This window comes from Mirounga angustirostris, unplaced genomic scaffold (genome assembly GCF_029215605.1).
Source record: "Mirounga angustirostris isolate CCGP_5_RB_7025 unplaced genomic scaffold, mMirAng1.0.hap1 SCAF_10, whole genome shotgun sequence".
Lineage (NCBI taxonomy): Eukaryota > Metazoa > Chordata > Mammalia > Carnivora > Phocidae > Mirounga > Mirounga angustirostris.
The window spans coordinates 3,964,655-3,986,743 of record NW_026991718.1 but is presented as its reverse complement, the minus strand read 5'-3'; the positions used below and the strand labels follow the sequence as shown (position 1 = coordinate 3,986,743).

Below are 22,089 nucleotides of genomic sequence, written 5' to 3'. Positions count from 1 at the left end.
GCCGAAGGCAGTCGCTTAACCAACTGAGCCACCCAGGCGCCCTCCCTAAACCTTTCTCTTAAAATGTGTTTGTCAAATGTTGGGTTTTTATGAACTTGACAGCTCAGAAGTGCTACCTGGGTATAGTAGCTTTTTTTTTTTTTTCGTCAATGGCTCTATTTAGACATAAATGACAAGCAATAGATAGCGAGTTTTCAAGGTGTCCAATTTGATGAGTTTTGAAATAGACACATCAGTGAAAGCATCACCGCAGTCAAGATAATGAACATATCCCTTCCCTGCCAAGAGGTTCTTTGTGCCCCTTTCTAATCAATTTCTTTCTCACAGCTCCTTCAACATCGATAGGCTTTCTGTCACTATAAGACTACTTGCATCTTTTAGAACATTGATACAAAGAGAATGATGCAGTATATACCCCTTTTTTGGTCTGAGTTTTCCATTCCACATCATCATTTGAGGTTTACCCATGTTGTATGTCTATTAACAGTCATTATTTACTGCTGAGTAGTATTCTGTTTCAGGGATGAGCCCCAATTTATTTATCCATTCACCTGTTGGGGGTCATTTAGATGCCTTCCAGTTTGGGATATTTGTTTGTTTGTTTGTTTGAGAGAGAGAGAGAGAGCGCGCGCGCGCACCAGTGTTTGATGGGGGAGGGGCAGGGGGAGAGGGGGAGAGAGAATCTCAAGCAGACTCCCTGCTGAGCATGGAACCTGTTGCGGGGCTCCATCTCACAAGCCTGAGAGCATCACCTGAGCCAAAATCAAGAGCTGGATACTCAACCAACTGTGCCAGCCAGGCACCCCAGTTTTGGACTATTAAAAAGAAAGGTGTTAGGAACATTCATGTGTACAATCTTTGTATTGACATATGTTTTAATTTCTCTTAGGTAAATACCTACCCATTGAGGCAGCTAGGGTCCTGGACACACAAAGTGTGGGTACACACATCCCTTTTGACCCTCAAATCTTTGGATTCCTTCCTGACCCCATGGGATGGACTTGGCTTGGAGGAAGGCCACATTGGGACCTTCTAAAGCATGGGGTCCCATGTGGTCCCAGGTCCTGGCCCCCTTATCATGGGCTAAACTTGCTATTTCAATTGCACTGAGTACTTAGTATTTTGTAGGCATAGGGAATGCCGAGGTGGTGTTGTTAAGGAAATGGCCAGTCTTTGGAAAGTTCACATTCTGGGAGATGGGGTAGATGGGTGAAGAGATCATTTTAATCCTGTGTGATGCATGAACAAAACAAAGATGGCCTCGGACCGTGTTGGCTCTGAGGAGTGCCGATCTAACACCTGCTTCCCGTCCTAGGCGCTCGTCCATCCAGGCAGCATTTGCTGGGCATCTGTGTATTTTCCAAGAATCACTGTATTTTTGCTGGAGCTAGTGGTGGTACAATTAATAATTTCTCAGAGACCTGTTTGTTTTGATGGAGTACCCAGATAAGGAAACCAACCCTTTGGATAGCATCATAAGTGACGTGCTGGGGGGAAGTTTCTAGTAAGCCCCACAAGGGCAGCTGCTGTGGTCGGTTTGTTCACTGTAACACCGCCTGGGACGTAATGGACGCAGTATGTTTTTTATTGAGTGCAAGAAGCAACATGTATTGGGCGGGGGTGTTACCCGACACTGTGTTGTATTTGTTAGGGGTGACTTGCCACAAGGAGGGGCGCTTGGGCTGTTACAAACGGTGAGTAGCATCCAGGTGGCTCAGGATATCCCAGGTGCCTCCAGAAGGCTGGTGCGGGAAGGGCAGGGTTGGCTGGGTAGAGAAGGAGGAGGCTGGACAGGTAGATGTGCTCCTTGGAAACTCTGCCAAGGAGCTTGAGTGTCAATATTTGAACTTCTCGGGAGACCGCTGACATAGTTTAAACACAATGGCATGCTAAGCTGTGTAGTTTTAGAGATTTGTCGGGTTGCCGTGGGCGGGATGGACAGGAGGGGGCCAGATTAGGAGAGGCAAGACAAGCAGAGAGGAGGCTTTTGAAGGAAACATGGAGAAAGATGGTGTGGCCTGCCTAGGACAGTGACCCAGGGCAGGGCTCGGACAGATTGTAGTAACTATAAAATCCACCGGTGATGGAAAAGAAGGGTGCAGAGCCAAGGAACTGTGGAGAAGGTGATGACATCCAGTGTAAAGGGCCAAGTCCGTCCTTGACATTCTCCTCCAGGCTGGGTCTTCACCTTCAAAGCCAAGAGAAAGGTGGGGGCTTGTTTTTAAAAATTAAGATATAACTCACACACTGTAATAGTTACCTCTTTGATGTGTACTATTCATTGGTCTCCATTATATTTACAAAGTAACCATCACCACCATCTGATTCCAGAACGTGGTCATATCTCAGAAGGAACCCCCATGCCTGTCAGTCACCACCCACTCCCTCCTCCACTACCACCCCCACCCCTACCCCTCCACTCCCCCAACCCCTGGTCATTGGCCACTCACTCTATGGATTTGCCTGTTGGGGGCATTTCAGGCAAATAGAAAGCCTGGATATTTTCAGGGAAACCAAGAGAGGAAACACCTTCCCTGCAGATTGGCCCTGAAATATGTGTTGACGAGGCCCTAGAAGGTGATCGACTATGGGACAAGTCCTGTAGGGTTGGCTGGCAAGGCTCTGCAGAAGCCCCAGCACCTCTGCAACATTGGGGAAATGCTCGCCTCAGCGGTCTGTTGCTTTCTTCTTCCTTTTTTTTTTGTAATTTGAGAAAGGGAGTGATCGAGAGAGAGAGCACAAGCCAGGGGGAGAGGCTGAGGCAGAGGGAGAAACAGACTCCCCATTCTGCGGGGAGCCTGATGGGGGGCTCGAACCCAGGAGACCTGAGCCGAAGGCAGATGCTTAACCCACTGAGCCACTCAGGTGCCCCAGCTGTCTTCTTACTTAAAAAAAAAAAAAGATTCTCTTGGTGCAAACAGACAACAGATTTAAATGAGAGGTTTAAAAAAAAAAAGTTATTAAATTCAATTAATTACTCTAAAACTGAGGTCTTGTTTTTGCCCCAGTCTGCTACCTAAGGGCTGTGTGACCTCGAGTAGGTCCCCACCTCTCCTGGGTCTCTAAAGGCTCTTCCTCCATGCCCCACGAGACGATTCTGGGTAAGTGGCTTATATTCTAGTCACCCTTCCCAGGCAGGACTCTCATGTCAAGGACTTGTTTGTTTGTTTGTTTGTTTTGAAAAGATTTTACTTATTTATTTGACAGAGACACAGTGAGAAAGGGAACACAAGCAGTGGGGGTGGGAGAAGCAGGTCCCCCTGCAGGGAGCCCGATGTGGGGCTCGATCCCAGGACCAGGGATCATGATCTGAGCCGAAGGCGGACAATGGCTGAGCCACCCAGGCGCCCCTCATGTCAAGGACTTCTAGTGGCAGAGGGCTTCTTTCTTTTTATTTCTCGCGGTCATAAAATACTTCATTCTCTTATATAGGAAGACCCTGATTACTACCTTCATGTAAAGCTTTAGCTTCATTTTTGGCTGTGTCCTACAGTGGAACTTCTGAAAGTGGAATGACTGGTTCGAAGGATATAGGCGTGCGTTCTTCAAGCCGTTTGTATACACTGCTAGGTTGCTTCCCAGTGAGCTGGGACAGCAGTTCTGTTTTGCCATCCCCTTGTCCATGTAGCGCCTTTAAATCTTGCGCTGGTTTACCTGGCTAAATGCAAATTATGGGTGGTGGTTTTAATGGGTATTTCCTGGCTAACCAGCAAGAGGAAGCATATTTTCAGGGGCTCACCGGCCATTTTTTGTTCTGTTTTTGTGATTTGCCTGCTCTGGCCTCTGTCCATTCATCCTCCGGCATGGGCTGCAGGTCGCACAACTCTGGGGGCGCTCTTTACATTGTGTGCCCTGGGCCCAGCTCGGTGTGAATGGGGCCCCTGCATTTGGGCATGCTTGGTGCCCAGGCTGCTTGGTGCATTGACTTTTCTAGAAAATGCTTCAGAACTCAAATTCCAGTCGCCCTTCTAATCCAGATGCTCAGAGGACTGCCCCATGACCCCTAAAAGCCTGCAGGACCCCAGAGCATGTCAGTAACACTCAAGAACCAGGCGCCTTCCTTGTCCCTAGCCGTTTAGGGGGTAAATTTTCTCTGAGGATAGATGGGCTTTTGAAGAGGACCAGGGATTACCAGCCGAGGTGTGGGTGAATCAAGCTACATAATGCCAACTTGGCCAAAGCAAATTCTGTTCTGAGTGACGGGCGATTTTGCTAAATGGCTTTACACACAGTGTATGGAGGGGATCCCTCTAAAGATGGAAATACCAGTCCATTATTGCGACTTCCAGCTTCTAAAAAGCAAGGCCAGAATTCAAAGCACGGTATCTCTGTGGCCAGAGCCCCCCAAAGCCGTCCAGAGAGGGGAACCGTCTCAGAGGCCTCACTGGACCTTTATTTTTATTAAAACAAAGTCACAGAATCACAGTCCAGTCACATGTTCCTGATGATTGCTGCAAGGCATGTTGATTTCTTTGTTGTTTGGCCGAGGAGGAAGCGGAGACAAAGGAGCAGGGTGAGGTGCCCAGGGGCTCAGTGAGTCACCACGGTGTGGAAGCTTCTGGGCCTCACTTCTCTGGGTTCCTGTGTGGCCACAGAGGAAGGCTGGGCCGGTCAGAGCCCCTCCATCTGTGGGGTGTGCTTGGGGTTTTGGTTATCCAGAGAGGGACACATTGGCCGCTGGAGTGCTGAGAGTGGTTGGTGTGGTGGGCAGAGGCTTGTGCCAGGGGCGGGGCATGGGGACAGTACTAGTTAATGTCAGGGTCACCAGCAGAGGGATCTCGGGCAAGGGTCTTGGTCTCTCTGAACCTCAGCTTCCTGAGCTCACTGTGGCCTTGCCTCGTTTGTCGTTGGTTTATAGATATGTATGTATATATGTACACAAAGTGCCCGGGCCCGAGGTCAGCTCACTAGGTAAAAGCTATTGTTACTCTTGCTTCCAAACCCTATGGAAACTTCCTGTGCCCCTCCCAGCAGCCTGTGGGCCCTCTCCTCCCCAGCATGGAGTCATTTCTGAAAACCAGACCAACATCAGTCTGCTTTGGCCTGAATTATCCAAAAAACCCAGGGAAAGGGGGGGAGCCCTGTTTCCCTTCCCGTGGATGCACTCAGGGCCTGGGAAACTGACAGCCATGCTCCCTTCATGGAGAACTGGGTGTGAGACTCAGCCCTTCTTCCCACAAGGCAAGGGCGTGGGGCAGGTGGGGGGCGGTCCTCCCGCCGAGGTGGGGTGCTGGGTCCACAGGGGTGCTCTGGAGGGAGGAAACACACGAAGCTTCGCTGTGCATGGTTGCAGTGGGGCCACCCTTCAGGAAGAATGTCCTCTGTGCTTGGGGCCCTGGGACAGGGGCACTCCCGTGAGTGAAGATCAGCCCTCTACTGTGTACCCATCATCCATCTGGGGTGGGCCTGGGCCCCTGCACGACAGATGGTCAGATGAGCGTGGGATTGCAGGAGGACAGGAGGTAGACAGAGATCTCTCGGGTCCCTGTCCCACTGGGCTCTCAGCTCTTGAGCCATCCTGTGTCCCAAGGGCCCCGGGGAATGGCCCCCTTGGAGCCCAGGGCCCGAAAGTCAGCAGCACTGAGCGGTGCCCCGTGGTGGTCTCAGAAGGAAAGAACAGAGCATTTTCATTGCCCACCTGGCCGCAGGCAGCCCCCCTCCCCTGGCCCCTCACCCCCCAGGTTCCTAGCATCTGGATTCAGCCTGCCCAGCTCCTGGAGGCCTGCCCCCCTATCAGAACCCTACCTGCCCTGCCTCACACCTGGATGGTGCCTCCATCTTCTTCACTTTCTCCCCTTGGCTCCCCATTTGACTGGCAAGATAATTTGAAAGAAATCTTAACCAGCTGAGCAGGCATGCTCTTGACTTAGTACTTTATATACTTTATCGCTCTGTTTTATTTGCAGTGCCATTCTTCTTTTTTTATTATTAATACATGCTGATAATTTTAAAATCCACATCCCCCCCTCTGCAAGTCTATTCCCCAAAGAAAGCCATTTCAACAATATAGTGCCAGTCTTTCTAGATTTTTCCATGCATAATATAAGTGGGTTTTTTTTATGTCTTTTCATTTTGTTTTTACAAAAAGGTGACCATAACCACAGATACTACTTATGATTTTCTTTCCCCCCTTTACTCCAAGAGGTACAGCCTTTCGTGGCCATCCGTAAGAGACCTTCCTCGTTCTTCTTTGGAGACTTCTTGGTGCTCCATTGTCATCACCTGGGTCCCTTGTTGGTACCACAGAGATGGCTTCCTGTCTTTGCAGACACAGACCAGGCCGTAGCACACATCTTTGCGTAGATGGTTTTGTGCACAGGAGCAAAGATTATTTGCTAGAATTTTTGCTAGATTTTTTGCTATTTGCTAGAAAGATTTCCTAGAGGTGAAATTCCTGGGCAGAAATATCTTATGTGTTAAAAACTTCTGATAGTTGCTCTGAAAATACTCTGGTGAGTAGGCTGTATCAGTAGATCCCTCGTATCAACAGGGCATTGGTGTGCCAGTTTTCCAGGGTACTTGCCAGGGCTGAAATCATAAAGCTTTGTAATATGCCAATCTGATAAGTGAAAAATAACTCACAGCGAGTGAGTTTGAGCTTTTATCCTAAATGTTTATGAGCCGTTTGTTGCTCCCCATTTTTACCGATCTCCCCGCCATTAATGCTGATTAGCGATTTTGAGCATTTTGTCAGGTGCTTGTTGGCCTTTTATTTTCTTTGGACAAATACCTGTTTAAGTCCTATGCCCATTTTTGAGTGGAGTTGTTTGTTTTTATGTGATTGAGTTTTAGGAATTCTCTCTATATGCTGGATATTACTCCCTTATCAGATATATGACAAACAAACATTTGCTCCCATTCTGTGCGATGCCTTTGTGTTCTGCTGATATTTTTGATGCACAAAGTTTTAAATTTTCATCAGGTCCAGTTTCTTTTTTTCCTTGCCGGCGCGTTTGGTGTCATTACCAAGAAATCGTTGCCCAATCCAGTGTCACGAAGCTTTGACCCTATGTTTTATTCTGTAGTTTTAGTTTTATAGTTTTAGGTCTTTCGTTTAGGTCTTTGATCTATTTTGAGTTAATTTTTATATATGGTGTGAGGTGGGGGTCCAGCTTCATTCTTTTATGTGTGGATATCCAGCTTTTCCAGCACCATATGTTGAAACAGCTGTTCTTTCCCTATTGAACGGTGTTGGCATCTTTGTCAAAAATCACTTGATATATATGAGGGTTTATTTCTGGGATCTCTATTCTGTTCCATTGGTCTATTATGTCTGTCTTTATGCCAGTACCACACTATTTTCATTACTGTAGATTTATAGTAAGCTTTGAAATCAGGAAGTGTGAGTCCTTCGGCTTTGTTCTTATTTTTTCAAATATTCTCCTGCCCCTTTCTCTCTCTCCTTCTTTTGGGACTCCCACAATGCACATATTGGTGCATTGGCTGTGTTCCGCAGGTCCCTTAGGCTCTATTCACTTTTCTTCAATCTTTTCTCTTTCTTGACAATTTCAAGTCCGGTCTTCAAGTTTGCTGAGTCTTTCTGCTCAAATCTGCCTTGGAATCCCTCTAGTGAAATTTTCATTTCAGTTATACTTTTCAGCCCCAGAATTTTTTTGGGGGGGGTATTATCTCTTTATAGATATTTCCATTTTGTTCATAGTTTATTTTCTTAACTTTCTCCTCGTTTTCTCTAGTTCTTTGAGCATCTTTAAAACAGTCATTTTTTAAGTCTGTGGTAGATCTGCCATCATTTCTTTTTCAGAGACAGCTCATATTCATTTATTTCTTTCCTCTGAATAGGCCATACTCTCCTGTTTCTTTGCCTTATGATTTTTTATTGAACACTGGACATTTGAATCTACTAATGTGGTAATTCTGGAAATCATATCCTCCTCCTTCACTGGGTTTGCTGGGGGTTTTTTTGGTATTAGTTTTGCTTATTATTACTACTTTAAATTGTTGTAGGCTCTCTCCGTGCCAAGGATCAGCCTGAGGTATAAACTTATGTCCTCAGGTCTTTTCTGAGCCCTTCCCTGGATTTGAACACTCACTTTCTGATGTTCCCCATATGCACAGTTGTTTTTGAATGTTAATCTTCATGTCTGGCTCCCAAAATGGGAAAAAGAAAAATGAAGGGCAAGGAAAGACACAGGCTCTTTAAGTCCCTTGGAAGTCTGTGTAGCTGAAGGGGGAGGAGTTTGTGGCTTTGGGGGGTGGGTAACTACACTGACCACCCCCGTCTTTGTACCTCTGTGATCAGAAGCAGTAATCAGAACACAGATCCCCAGTATCTCGAGAACAGGGTCTTTTACGCCCACCCTGGCTCCTACAGATTGTGTGCAAGTTGCTCCAGGAACAGACAGCGGCCTCCCATGTGGCTGAGGGTTGGGAAGGGGTTGCTGCTACTGTGCTAAGAGCTGAAATTGGCCCAAATTAACCACAATTTATGGTTCAAGCCTCCCCCCTGGAAATTTGCAAGCCTTCTGAAGGTAACTCCAGAATTCCTCTAGTTACATCAGCGAGACAGACAGTGATGTACCCAAGACCCCAGTCAAGATTGGCTCAGCCATTGGGCGTCTGCCTTCGGCTGGGGTCATGGTCCCAGGGTCCTGGGATCGAGCCCCACATCAGGCTCCCTGCTCAGCAGGGGGCCTGCTTCTCCCTCTCCCACTCCCCCTGCTTGTGTTCCCTCTCTCACTGTCTCTCTCTCTGTCAAATAAATAAAATCTTAAAAAAAAAAAAAGATTACACAGTGTTCACATTGCTTTTTTAATTAAAGATACGATTTGCACATCCTCCCTTACGGATTAGTATACATCTTCATCAAGTGCTTTAGAGGAAAGTGCCGAGTGTAATTTAAACTAGCGTTGAAGAGCAGGGACTTTGGAGTCGGGTAGATTTGGGATCTGTTTCTGCTTTGACATGTGTCACCCTGTACAGGGTGACTTTCAGCAATGTAAGTCTTCATGTTTTCACCTTTCAAGTGGGGATGTTACCCAGTTCAAAGAACTTCCTCAAGAGTTGAGTTCCTGAGATACTTAAGAGCCCTTACAAGTCAGTATTTTTATTTATTTATTTTTAAAGATTTTATTTATTTATTTGAGACAGAGAGAATGAGAGAGAGAGAGAGAGAGCACATGAGAGGGGGGAGGGTCAGAGGGAGAAGAAGCAGACTCCCCGCGGAGCAGGGAGCCCGATGCAGGACTTGATCCCGGGACTCCAGGATTATGACCTGAGCCGAAGGCAGTCGCTTAACCAACTGAGCCACCCAGGCGCCCCAGTATTTTTTTTTAAGAAAGGAACAAAACCAACAGAAGAACCAGCAAAGGAGGGCACGAACATGCTGTTCACAGAAGAAGAAAACAGACCATTTATAGCGTCAGCGAACCTATGGAAATGATGTCTGGCTTCCGTGATGATCAAAGAGATGCAAATCAGAGCAACAATGCAATATAATTTTTCAGCTATCAGATCAGCAGAGATGAAACATTCATGACACCTGATGTTGGCGACGGTTTAGGGAAGCAGGCACTCTTGCCCAATGTTGGTGGGGGTGTGTGCCGGCTCTGCGTATTTGGAGAGTTGCTTGGCCTGTTTGTTAAAATTACCAATGTTTATACCTTGTATTCCACTAGTTATTCTTTAACAGCTCATTCTGCCTACACAAGTGGGCAAAATACGGGTATCGTTGCAACATCCTATCACGGGGGAAGCAACCCACGTGTCCACGAGTAGGGAAATACTTACGATACAGCCACTCAGCAAAATACCATGCGATAGATCCCAGGAACCGGGGAGCTGTGTTCACAGAAATGTGTTCACAGTGAACCGTGGAGTCAGAAAAGTAAAACGTCACGTAGTCTCTTAGGTTCCTTCTGATGAGAAAAACATTCTGATTCAGTAAGATCACAGTTGGCTGAGGACTGTTGTTAGTCATCACAGCTACGTCCGGGCCCCTTTTGTTCTGTGCAGTAAGGGAGCCTCCCAGTAGTTAAACTTCATCAGACCATGTTATTCTGAGATGTTCCGCGGTGGTGAACACGCCTGAGGGCACGCGTGTGGCCATCTTGTTACGGTTAAAAGCTCCGTCCGGCCTAGAATCGGGAGCAGCAAGAAGTCGTTAACAAAATGATGAGTGAGTTCTGTTTTGCGGTTGACTGAGGAAGCAAGCATGTGTGGCATTTGGGTGCCGGGGAGTGCCAGAATTCATTTATTCGCTCAACAAACATTTCTTGAGCTGTGCATCGGGCATTGGGGAAGGGGTGAGAGTTACTACTACCTTTAGGTAAACAGTTACTCAAAGTGCCACAGGATTTGGAGGTGGCGACCTGATGCACCACCAGAGCAGTGATAAAGAGGAACTGTTGACAGCATTAGAATAGAAGCTTCCTGAGAGCAGGGATTTTGTTCAGTTCACAGCACAATGAACAGTGCTGGGTACCCAGTTGCTTAACATACGGAATTTGCTGAATGAATGAGCGAACACATGAATAAATGAACTGAGCGAGTCAGGGTCTTAACAGCTAACAGAAGACGCACAGAATTTGAGGAGAGTCTGTTTATAAAGGGACGAGCAGTCGCGTGTGGGCTGTAGGTGACCCCCAAGGGATGGTGTACAAACCCAGGCGGATGGAGAGGCATTGTCACACCCCCAGGCTGGAGGAGAAGAGCGGAGAGAGGTTCTGGGAACTGAGAGGGAACCAGACTCATGGTTCCCACCCTCCCCGGTCTCCTGCCGAATCTCTCCATGAGCCAGAGGCAAGACCCGCATGCGGCCCACCAGGCTGCCTAGGGCACATCTGATGTTGCCACGAACTCCGGGCTCCTGGAACAGCGCAGGCTTACATCGAACTCCACAGATAACCCGTGAGAAGAGCAGGACCATCCCCATTTGACAGCTGAGGAAACAGAATGAGATTAGTTGGGTAGCTAATGAGTAGGGTAAATATAATTTGTTATAATTAGTGCGGTACAAAGCTAGTGTTCTAGGAAATGCCAACACATTTGTAGAGATTTAAGTCCAGGATGGGTCTCAGTGACTGCAGACAGCAGCGCGGCCGAGTGGCTGAGAGCCTCGGAGTCCTCAGATGGACCGGGTGGGTGAACAGGGTCAACTTACTTCTCTGGGCCTCATCTGTCAAATGGGATAATACTCGCCTTCAAGAATGTTTGTGAGGGTTAAATGAGGTAATGATTACAGAGATTTGGTACCTGGTAGACTCCACTAAAGTGGTAGGTGTTAATCAAAAGAAAATCTCAGCTCACATAAGCTATGGACATGTTAAGGCTTTGGAAATAGTCCAGAATGCAAAGTGTGTGTTTTCTCTTGGGCAGAGGAGTATGGTTTTCATTTTTTGGGTATTTTTCAGATTTTAACCATGAATACATACTACTCTGATGGGAAAACAAGTTCCTTCCTCTCTCCCTCCCTCTGTCCCTCCCCCCTCCCTCTCTCCGCTTCCTCCCTCCCTCCTCCCTCTCTTCACTTCCTCCTCTCATCATTCTCTCCCTTCCAGCCCTCCCTCCCCCTCCCTCTTTCCCTCCCTCCCTCCCTCTCTTCCTCTCTCTCTCCCTCCCTCGCTTCCTTGAATCTGGGACCTTTCAGTGCCTTTCTGCCTCAGTTTCCTGTGTTGGTCCCCAGCCCCCTGGCCTCATGCTCTGAGTAGCCAGCATGGCTAGTCCCTGCAACAGCAGAAGGCCAGGTTCCCCATCTGGAACTCAGTGACCTGATCCAGGCTCCCTGCAAAGCTGCCTCCCTCCTGGGGGTGGGGGCAGGTGGAGAGGTGGCCTAAGGCAAGGATTTGGATCTTGAGAGCTTTCTGACTTTGGTCCTAGTTCGGCATGTTTTCCAGAGGACTTCTCAGTGCTCAGCTTCCAGGAGCAGACACTCTGCTGCTAGACCCTTGGAGTCTGATTAGTTATATTAATATTTATAATAATCCTGCAAAATGGGTATAATCTGCATCTTACAGAGAACTAAGGCACAGAGAGGTTAAACAGATTTGACCAAAATCATACATTTGGGGGCCCCTGGCTGGCTCAGTGGGAAAAGCGTGTGACTCTTGATCTTGGGGTTGTCAGTGTGAGCCCCACCTTGGGTGTAGAGATTATTTTTTTAAAAAAGAAAAAAGGTGGGACACCTGGGTGGCTCAGTTGGTTAAGCGACTGCCTTCGGCTCAGGTCATGATCCCAGGGTCTTGGGATCGAGTCCCGCATCGGGCTCCCTGCTCAGTGGGGAGCCTGCTTCTCCCTCTGCCTGCCGCTCCCTCTGCTTATGCTCTCTCTCTCTGACAAATAAATAAATAAAATCTTTTTTTTTTTTTAAAGATTTTATTTATTTATTTGACAGAAAGAGACACAGCGAGAGAGGGAACACAAGCAGGGGGAGTGGGAGAGGGAGAAGCAGGCTCCACGCAGAGCAGGGAGTCCGATGCGGGGCTCGATCCCAGGACTCTGGGATCATGACCTGAGCCGAAGGCAGTCGCTTAACCAACTGAGCCACCCAGGCGCCCAATAAATAAAATCTTAAAAAAAGAAAAGAAAAAAAGGAAAAAAAACTGCAGGGGGCGCCTCTTTGTCTCTGGTGGTAGAACATGCCACTCTTGATCTTAGGGTGGTGAGTTCAAGTCCCAGCTTGGGTGTGGAGCCCAGTTAAAATTTGAAAACAAAATAAACAAAAAATGATACATTTGGTAATTGGTAGAGCCATGTGAATTCGAGTCCTTCTGCCTTGGAATCCTGCCCTTCCCTTTCTTTTCTCAGACTTTTGTTTTTGGGTTTTTTGGGAGGGGGGGACGCTTTTGTTTTATTCTTTTTCGGATCTTCACATGTCACATTAGTTTCAGGTATACGACACAGTGATTTGACAGCTCGGTATATTCTGCCGGCTCACCATCCTTCCTCGTACTTTCTGAAGCCCTCAGTGGAGACTTACAGGTTCTGATTTTCTAACGATAAAAGCATACTGAATTACATTCCTCATTAAGTCAGTACTGAATTATCATTATGGATTATCATTGAAAATACATAAGGTGGGAAGAACATTTCCACGTAGGTCCAGCCGTGCTGTCCGTATAAATCTGTATCTTGGTTCTTTTCCACGTAACATAATATGCGCCTTATTCCACGGTATTAGGAATTCTTTGTAGACCTTTCCAGTGCGTGAGCAACAGTCCCTCAGTCAGACCTCCATTTGCTTCCAACAATCCCCTATTGTTGAACCTTCCCGTGGCTTCCTGTGTGTTTCTGTCAGCAAGTGCTGTGAAGAACATCTTATTCAGAAGGTTTTTCTTCACCCTATTTCCTTAAGATAGTTTCTCAGAAGTGGAAATACTGGTTCAAGGGCTCTGCACATAGGAAGTCTCTGCCTACATATTGCCAAAGAGTCCCCAGAGGGTGGCGCCCATTCCTTCCCCCATCCCCCCCACCCCCGGGGGGGGAAAGTGTCAAAAGGATTCGGAGGGCACGTTCCCAGTCCAACTGCCTTGTGTTCTTTCCCCAAAGCCTCATAAAGAAGATGGCCCAGAGCGTGGTAGAAGTCATGGAAGACGCCAAGGGGAAGGTTCCGGAGAACCTCCTGGCCAACGGAGGTAGGTCACTGGCGTGTTCTTACCCAGGCCTCTCTCAGCCGGTTCTAGCACATTGCGCGCCCTGTCGAGGGTGCAGGGACCCAGCCCCATGGAGCATCTAGATGGACACGTTGGGCAGAGCTGTACCCCCCGTTTTGAGCTCAGCAGGACTGCTGGCTTGAAGACTTGCCCCTTGGCCTGTGGATGGTCCTGGCTGTGGCATTTCGAGAACATCTGGCATTTTTTACCCCGTAGAAACCTGCAGGGAGAATGGGGTCAGTAGGGTCTCGGGGTTGTTTGATCTGCCCGCCTTCTCTATCAGCTTGTGTTCTATCCTGCATGGAAAATTCCACCCGTCCCCCACCCCCGTCCCCACCCCCACCCAGCCCAACCCATTTCTCCCTCTCCCCAGATGAGGCTGGAAAATGCCTTCAGGGGCCGGGAAAAGCCTCAAAACTTGTCTTTAAGTTGTGCCCAGTAAATACACAGTTAAGACTGAACATGCTCTGGGTCATGTGTTCGCATTTGGAATTTCTGTCTCTCCTGTGCTGTAGGAGAGACCCCAGAGTCCAGAGACATTCGGGCCCATTAATTGTGTACGTACAATCTGAGCGCGCTGAAAATGTGCAAGACACAAGCTTGGTGACTTCGGAGACTTTAGAATTAGGCGTTTGAACTCCGCAGAAGTCAACGGAACGTGTGACTCTATGTACGAACACTGAAAATGGGAGTGTAAATTCTGTATCTAACATGGCTCATTTGTTACATATCGATTCATAGTTTTTCCCTCTTGGGAACCATAAAAGGCTTTTTTATTTGCTTGTTTAAATTGACGAATGGAAATGCTCCTGCTCCCACATCTGAACTTGGCTTCGTGTGTTCATGCAATATAATAACTTCCCCTTATTACATTGCAGGTTTGAAGGAAAAAATGAAATATTTAAAGAGTAGGTCATAACGTTTGCCGTGAGTGTGCTTGGTGTGACGCCTGCATGTCCCTGGGAAGGTGGACTCTCAGTCTGGTCCTTGGGGTGTGGTGGTAATCGGGTCATGGTGGATTTCTCGAGTAACAACCTGGCACCTGGGTCACGATAGCCATATGACCTATCATCACCTTTATTCCTTTTCCCTCTTTCTCATGTCTGCCCTGCTTCGCCCCCACCCCCCAGCCCTGCATGCTTCCAGGAATGGGGTGATCCTCTGGCTCTGGAGTTCAAGGTGGACTTTCTGTATCTTTTGGCTTGTGGTCTGCTCCTTGGCTTTGCTGTCTGTCCTCAGTGCCCACTCTCCTGAGTCTGGCTGTTTTGTGGACCCTGGCAGCTTATATGTCAGGCTTAGCTTTGTGTGGCCCTGCTGGGGTCCACTCAACACAAGGGCTCTTCTCTCATGAGCCTTGCAGGGGGGGGGGGGGGGGCGGGGAGCGTCCCTATACCTCAATAGGCCATTCCTGGCTAAAAGGAGCCATTTGCTTGGGGTTTGCTCCAACCTGCTCCAACCTGCTCAAAGCAGCAAATCCTTTTAGGACAAACAATTAAGGCCAGCAAATCCTTTCAGGAGGAACACAGATCTTTACAGATTGGAACTTAGCAAAAATACTTTTCCAAATGCAATCTGTCGGTGACACTGAAGTCTCTTGCTGATGCTAATAAAAAATTATTTTTGTTGATCAGCTGATCGTACTTCCCAGCAGGTAACTTGTAGGGTCCTAGACTGAGGAGCTGACTTAAGGTAGAGAGCTTCTTTTCTACATAAAAACCTGGTCTTTAAGGCACAAGGATTTGAGCTCACAGTAAAATAGCGATCAAGATGCTTGCTTCTACTCAAAATTCACGTTACTTAAAACTAGATGTTACCACTCATCGTCTCCATCCGCAGTGCATTATTAGCCCGCTGCCTCTCATCTCAGGGAGGAGGAAAGTCAGCTTTATTTGTTTATGTAATACGCTTCATTATCTCCAGGCCCCTTGAGAATCGGGTGGGTCCCCATGACTTCCTAGACAAGACGAGAGCTTCCAAGCCTTGTTCTGTAACCAGCCCTGTGCAAACAGAGGTCAAGGGCTTGTGGCCCATAACTCTTGACATTCACAGTGTGTGTTAGCATAATAAAGGCTCTGAGAAGTACTGCAGTCCTGAGACCTGGTCAGACTGACTTTGGCTCAGGCTTTCCTGATATGATTTCCTTTGGGAAATCTTTTTCTTATTCTTCTGCAGAGCACCCACGGAACTAGTGAACTAGCGATTGACAGAATTAACTGGAGGGCTCAGGGCTGCCCCCACTAGGCGGGGTTTAATCCATCTCCCCCAGGGCAATGCCACGGGGACAAGCCAGCCGCAGCCGCAACCGCCTTGGAGTAGCCAGACCCGGTCCTGGACCTTGGCCGGTCACCTCTCTGGGTCCTGGTTTTCTCCCCCGTCAGTGGACTTCATCCTTTACAGGCTCTTCGCCTTTCTTAGGCACCTTTTGTTTTGGCTTGTTCTTTGCCCCCAACTGAGTTTTGAGTCTAGAAGGAAGGCTGTAGATGCTTTGGTGCTGGGCAAACACACCACTGTCTGGAGCAGGCCCTAGAACGGTCACCGAAGTTCTAAGCACCTGGAGAGTCGTCTGGCTGACCAGGAGATGGTCACGGGTCCCTCATCCTGCTCCCTGCCAGGAAGGCCTTGCTGTGGTTCTCAGATGAGGTCACTGTTACTCAAGAGCCGCTGCCTGTTGATTGCATGTTTTGATTCTGAGTGAGCCTGCCTGGGTCGTGGTCTGACCTCACGGGCCATCTGTCCAAGCCCTGGATTGCTCCCTTGGAGGCCAGGCTTCTCCGACTTCAGCCGGGGGCGGGGAGGGGAGGCCTGTTCTTTCCCGGGTAGGCAGAGAGAAGGCTGCAGGGCTGGAAGGACAGCAAGGCCCAAGGGGACGGCTTGCTGCTTTCTAAGATGGAGGACCGTCCTCAGACCATGTTGTCACCGAAGGTGATGGGCGCCGACAGGGCGGACAGTCAGGGTCTGGAGCTGGTGCTCCTGACGTGCCAGGGGAGGCATGGGAGGAGGGGGTCATAGTTGCACACCAGAGATCTCAAGGGGCTTCTGTGCTGGGTGCCAGGCACGCAGAGGTGCTTGCTGTCCAAGAGCTCCTGGCCAGGGGGACAGCCCCACGGTCCCGCACGTGCTGTGATGTGAGAGGGGCCTGGGGGGCCCCCCCGAGGAGATGGGCAGAGTCTGGCAGGAATCACAGGAGCCCCTCTAGAGGAAAGGGCCAACTCATCTTCTCTGCTCTGAATGCCACAAGGACCTTAGCGTCTGTGACAATGCATGGGGACGAGTCATTGTGCAGTGTGTCCCTTCTAAGCCACCCATGTTGTGCAAGTTAGTACGTCACCGGAGTCATGAGGGAGATTCTTACATGGGACGCTTGCTCTGTGCTGGGCACTGACAGCTCTGGGGACACAGAAATAGCCATCTGCCCTCGGGGAGCCTGGGAGCGCAGAGAGAATTGGGAGGATCAGGCAGGGTCAGGAGAGTCCGGGAACAGGCGAGCGTCCAAGGCAGCAGTGGGATGGACAGTCGGCAGGCGTTCGGGAGGTGGCCCTTGTCCTGATGCTGAAGGACAAAAGCAGCAGAGAGAGAGAGAGAGTGGGGGTGGGAGGCGGCTTGGCTTGGGGGTGGTGTGCCCACAGGGTGCTGGAAGTGGCAGAGCAGGGAGGAGACGGGGCACAGATCCCAGAGCGTCTCCCACCCAGCATCTCCTGCCTGGGGCCAGCTGGGGGGCTGGCGATGGCTCCAGCCTGGCCCACTGGGTGGGGGTGCTCCCTGAGTGGGATCAGTTGCCACGGGAGGAGTCCTCCACCTTCCGGTTCTGCCTCGGGCTGTACCCCCACCCCCCATTATCCAGACATTCGTTCTGCTCCTCCCTGGTCTGTACATTTTTGTACAAAGTCTTCCCCTGCAGGGGGTGGCAATACAAAACTCCATATTAATACCCAATTTATACCCAAATCTGTATTAGCTCAAGGTGCCATAACAAAACACCAGCCTAGGGGGCTGTCACAACAGACATTGATCTCCCACAGTTCTGCAGGCTGGAAGTCCAAGATCAAGGTGCCCGCAGGCTGGTTCCTTCACTATGTCCTCACAAGGGCCTGGCCTTGGAGGAGCACATGGGGAGGGGGAGAACGAGCGAGCGAGCTTCCTGGCGTCTTTCCTTAATAAGGGCGCTCATCCTAGAGGATCAGCTCCCTCTTGGCGCCTCTTGTCAGTTCCAGCCCCATTGGAGCCTGAGGGACACCTTCTAAGTGCGAGTGAGCCAGACGTATCAGCACGTGGTTCTTGTGCGGAGATGGACCACCGTGCACGCCGCAGGGTAGCCGTGACCAGCCGTGGGGGGGCAGGGAAGAAGCGTGGTGCTCCGTTGCTCCACGGTCACCGTCAACTCCTCCAGTGGACGTTAGCAAGGTGACTGGCGCATGCTGGTCCCATCTCTAAAGTGGAGATGATGATAGTCCTTAATAGGGTTGAAAGGTAAGTTAAATGCACTAATTCTCAGGTCCTGGCCAAGGTGAACAATGAGTGTCACCTACCCGAATGGTTGTAAGGCCTTCCCACTTCCGTGCACACCCCTCTGCTAGCAGGCCGCTTATCTCCACAGAGCCCCATTTCACTTCCGTCTGTGTCCTGGGGACTCATCCACCCTCGTGTCGGGCCCCAGCTTCCCTGGAGCTGAGCTCATCTCCTCTCCCCTCTGCCCTGTCCCGTCCTGCTGCGCCCTTGGCGGCTGCCCAACTCAGTGAGTGTCCCCTCCCTCTACCCTCTCACCTGACCTGGAAATCCAGGTGTGCCCTGGGCCTCCTTCGTGGGCAGTTGTCCTCTTGAGCCTGCCCTCCCTCTTCTGCTTCCAGAGCTTAGGCCCCTCTGAGCTGCTCCTGTTCTCACACAGCCCCCCTGCCGGCTTCTCCCCAGCAAAGCCCCCACTGGCCCCAGGGAAGTCTCAGTGCGTGAACGTCCTTGGCTGGCTACATGGCCCCCGGAGGCTTGGTGTCCTAACCTGCTTGGTGACCTCTCCGGCCCTGCTATTGGACTTGGAGCGATGTGTGGCCAATTACTGGCAGATAATGGGGGGGGGAGGAATAGGTGTCTCCAATGTCCTTACCCCAGGAGAAAGTGCGGACACAGCCCTCCGTGACCCTGCCCCGGCCCTCCTGTTCCATTGGGTTGTCCCAGAGATTCCTGGGCCCCCAGGCAGGATGTCCTCCAGGCAGCTCGCACCCAGCACCCTCCCCCTCCGGCCATGTGGCAAACTCCTGTCACCTCCAGCCCCTGCATGAAGCCCTCCTTGCCCTCCCTGGGAGTCAGGCGCCGGCTCTCCCACCCTTCACACCCTCTTACGCTCCTGTTGCCATTCTCCGTGGTGTGAGGTTTGCCTGGTTGTCTCCCTAGGAGACTGAGCGCTATGAAGTCCAGGCGGTGTGGTCTCTCCCCCCACCAACGGTAGCAAGCTGGTGCTCAGTGGGTGTGGTCTCCCCCCCCCCCCCCCCCCGGTAGCAACCTGGTGCTCATTGGAGGTTCCTGACCGTTGAGTGAGCAACCCCCCCAGTGCCCTTTATCTGCACAAGGACGTGCTGGGCAGGGCAGGCGTGCACATGTGGTGTGAGAAGCCAGTGGGGGCAGGCTGGTCTTGCTCGGGTTCAAGGGTTTCTGGGGGCCACCCCAGCATCGCATACACTGACCCAACTCAGTACAGGGAGTGAGGGGCAGGTGTAAGCAGCAGTTGGCTCCAGGGGGCACTCTCTAAATGTGCACAGAGCTGATCTGAAGGGTGCGCACTTGGGCTGAGTTATCCTGGTCCTGGCTTGGCCCAGGTTCCCTTGTGTGGCTTGTCGGACCTCAACTCCAGAGCTCCATCCTCTGCCCGTGGCTGATTAGGGAACCAGAAATGCCCCAAAGGCACTGGGTTTAGGTTTGCTTTTGGAGAAAGTAAGGGGGAAAGGGAAATTTTTGAGAAAACCCTGATTTGGTCTACTCACTATAGACTCTTATATAAAGGACAGACACTGAAAAATGCACCTCCTCACCAGGCAGTAAAAACCACAGTCATAGACTCTAGTATTTTGCCAAGGTTTGTCACCGCCGCCTTCTGGTTCTCCTCCTCCTCCTTCCCCTCCTCCTTAAAAGATGTATTTATTTGAGAGAGAGAGAGCACAATGGGGGAGGGGCAGAGGGATAATCTCAAGCAGACTCCCCTCTGAGCACAGAGCCCGACGGGGACCCATTCCCGGGACCCCAAGATCATGACCCACACAGAAATCGGGAGGATGCTCAGCCAGCTGAGCCACACAGGCGCCCCTAAAATGCTTCTTTAAAACAAACCATCTGCGGGGTGCCTGGGTGGCTCAGTTGGTTAAGCGACTGCCTTCAGCTCAGGTCATGATCTCAGGGTCCTGGGATCGAGCCCCGCATCGGGCTCCCTGCTTGGCAGGAAGCTTGCTTCTCCCTCTCCCACTCCCCCTGCTTGTGTTCCCTCTCTCGCTGTCTCTCTCTCTCTGTCAAATAAATAAATAAAATCTTTAAAAAAAAAAGATAAGGAAAACAAACCATCTCCGTTGTAATGGCCTCTATCCAGTGCTTGGGTGAGGAAGGTGGAAAAACAGCTCTTCTTGTGAGCAGGTGGTACCATACCATCCCGTGGTCTTTGGGGGTTGGCCTGAGGCGCTCTGGCGTGTCTTTTGAGGTACCTCAAAACAGAAAAATAGCCCAACAGCGGAGTGTGGCCAACACAACCAGAAAAGGGAGGTATTAACCTGGCCCTCAGACTATTTCCCGATTTTGCTTCTACCTCGTGGGAAAGTAGGATCTCCCAAAGGCAGATCTCGGGGGGCAGCCGTCTGAGAGCATTTGGGGCACAGGTGTGTTCTGGTCACCTTGGCCCTGTGGCTGGTGGTGGGTTTTTCGGAGGGGTGCTGCTGACGGTCCTGACCGAAGGCCAGCCAGCTGGCTCAGTACCCCACTCCCGGGGGGCGTGTGTGCTCTCCCAGGGCCCTGACTCTCTCCTTCCTTTTCTCTGATTGCTTCCTTGGTTTCCGTGGGGATGCTTGGCTCAGGGTTTGGCAGCCTTGGTCTCACGAGATGGGGAGAGTCCCACTCATTTGTTGAAATGTTTCTTCCAGTTGACTTACCATCCTTTGTGACCCACTTTGAATGGGACATGGCGAAATACCCCGCGAAGCAGCCGCTGGTGAGCGTGGTGGACACGCTAGCGAAGGTGAGGAGGGCCTTCTCTCGGGGGACAGATAAACTTCGGTGACCAGGGCGATCCGACCACCTGAGGGAGATCTACATGGCCTTGGGGCCCCGGCGGTGCTGCCAAGAGGGACCTTCTGGGAGGCCACAGTCGGGGCTAGGTGGGGCCCTAGCTCTGCCGGGTGACCCTGGGTGGAGTCCCCCTCCCATCTGCTTCCTGCCAGCCCTGACCAGGCCCGGTGCTTTTTTGAGGTGTGGCCTTCCATGCCCTGGGCAAGGCCGAGACTTTGGGGTTTCAAGGCGGGCACCTGCTCCCCTCCATACCCCTTCTGGCCCTGTTGCCTGCCCGGCGGCGGCATCCACAGACACTCCCCTGACACGCCTGGCCCAGACCCTGGTGCCCCTTCCGTGGGTTCCCTCCAGCTCGCTACTTTTTGAAAGGTGCTGAGGGAGCAGCTCAGCCCCATCCTGACCTACTAACAAGAGCCTCATACCCCCCAACCACATCCCAGAGTGATTGTCTACTTGACAAGAACTATCTGCTTCTGTGGAGAGTCTAGCTTCGGAGCCCTAACGTTTCTGGAAGGCATCACCAGGGGTCCTGCCCCTGCTTTGAGGAGCCTGTGACAATAGTGAGGCCGGTAAGGGGCACCTTGTGGCATGGTCGGTTGAGCCTCCGACTCTTGGTTTTGGCTCAGGTCATGATCTCGGGTTGTGGGATTGAGCCCCACATCAGGCTCTGCGCTCAGTGGGGAGTCTGCTTGGGACTCTCTTTCTCTCCGCATCCCCCTCTAAAAATAAATGAATAAATTAAAAAAAAAAACCAGGCCAGTAAGCACTGCACCCCACAATTCTACCATCTTGGTAAGCGATGGCCTCCAGCTTTCACTTCGTAAATAAAAGCACTGTGGCTCAAGTCTCTGGGGACGTTGTGGGGGTCTCGTGGCCTTGTTGACTCCTGTGTGTCTCACTGAGGGTGAGCTCTGATGGTTGGTGACTGCCTGTCCCCCTCCCTCTGCCATACACTGAGCCCCTCATGGGCCATGTCTCCTCCTGGCCCGGGTGGCTGGGAGAGAGAGTCTCAGCCAGGCCAGGAACAAAGCCTTCCTGTTGTCTCCTCAGACCACAGAGCCACCCAGGTGTGTCTGGGCGGGTCAGGTGCAGGAGATGGGCCACTGGGACCCATCCGAGTGCAGCCCTGTGCGCTCCCCACAGCAGGCTGGTGCCTGGCCCGTTTCTCTGGGAACTCGGGTGGGGCCAGAAGGCTCTGGAATCTGGGTGCGGCTTCTCGGGCACTGCT

General features: G+C 50.8%; 1 protein-coding gene across 8 annotated transcripts in view; it reads left to right on the top strand.

The window, feature by feature from the left end:
* Window positions 1-22,089, top strand: part of ATP6V1C2 (ATPase H+ transporting V1 subunit C2) — a 52,864-nt gene that overhangs the window by 13,864 nt on the left and 16,911 nt on the right. For 7 of the 8 annotated variants that reach the window (XR_010405390.1, XR_006792416.3, XM_045884083.3 and 4 more), the window contains 2 exons: window positions 13,504-13,589; window positions 20,717-20,811. Coding sequence is in view for 6 of the 8 variants with exons in the window: in XM_045884083.3 (XP_045740039.2) it covers window positions 13,504-13,589; window positions 20,717-20,811 (181 nt within the window). In the remaining 2 variants the exon portion in view is untranslated. Of the gene's footprint in view, window positions 1-9,915; window positions 10,136-13,503; window positions 13,590-20,716; window positions 20,812-22,089 lie in introns of those variants that run through there. The other variant, XM_045884084.3, reaches the window with a different exon arrangement.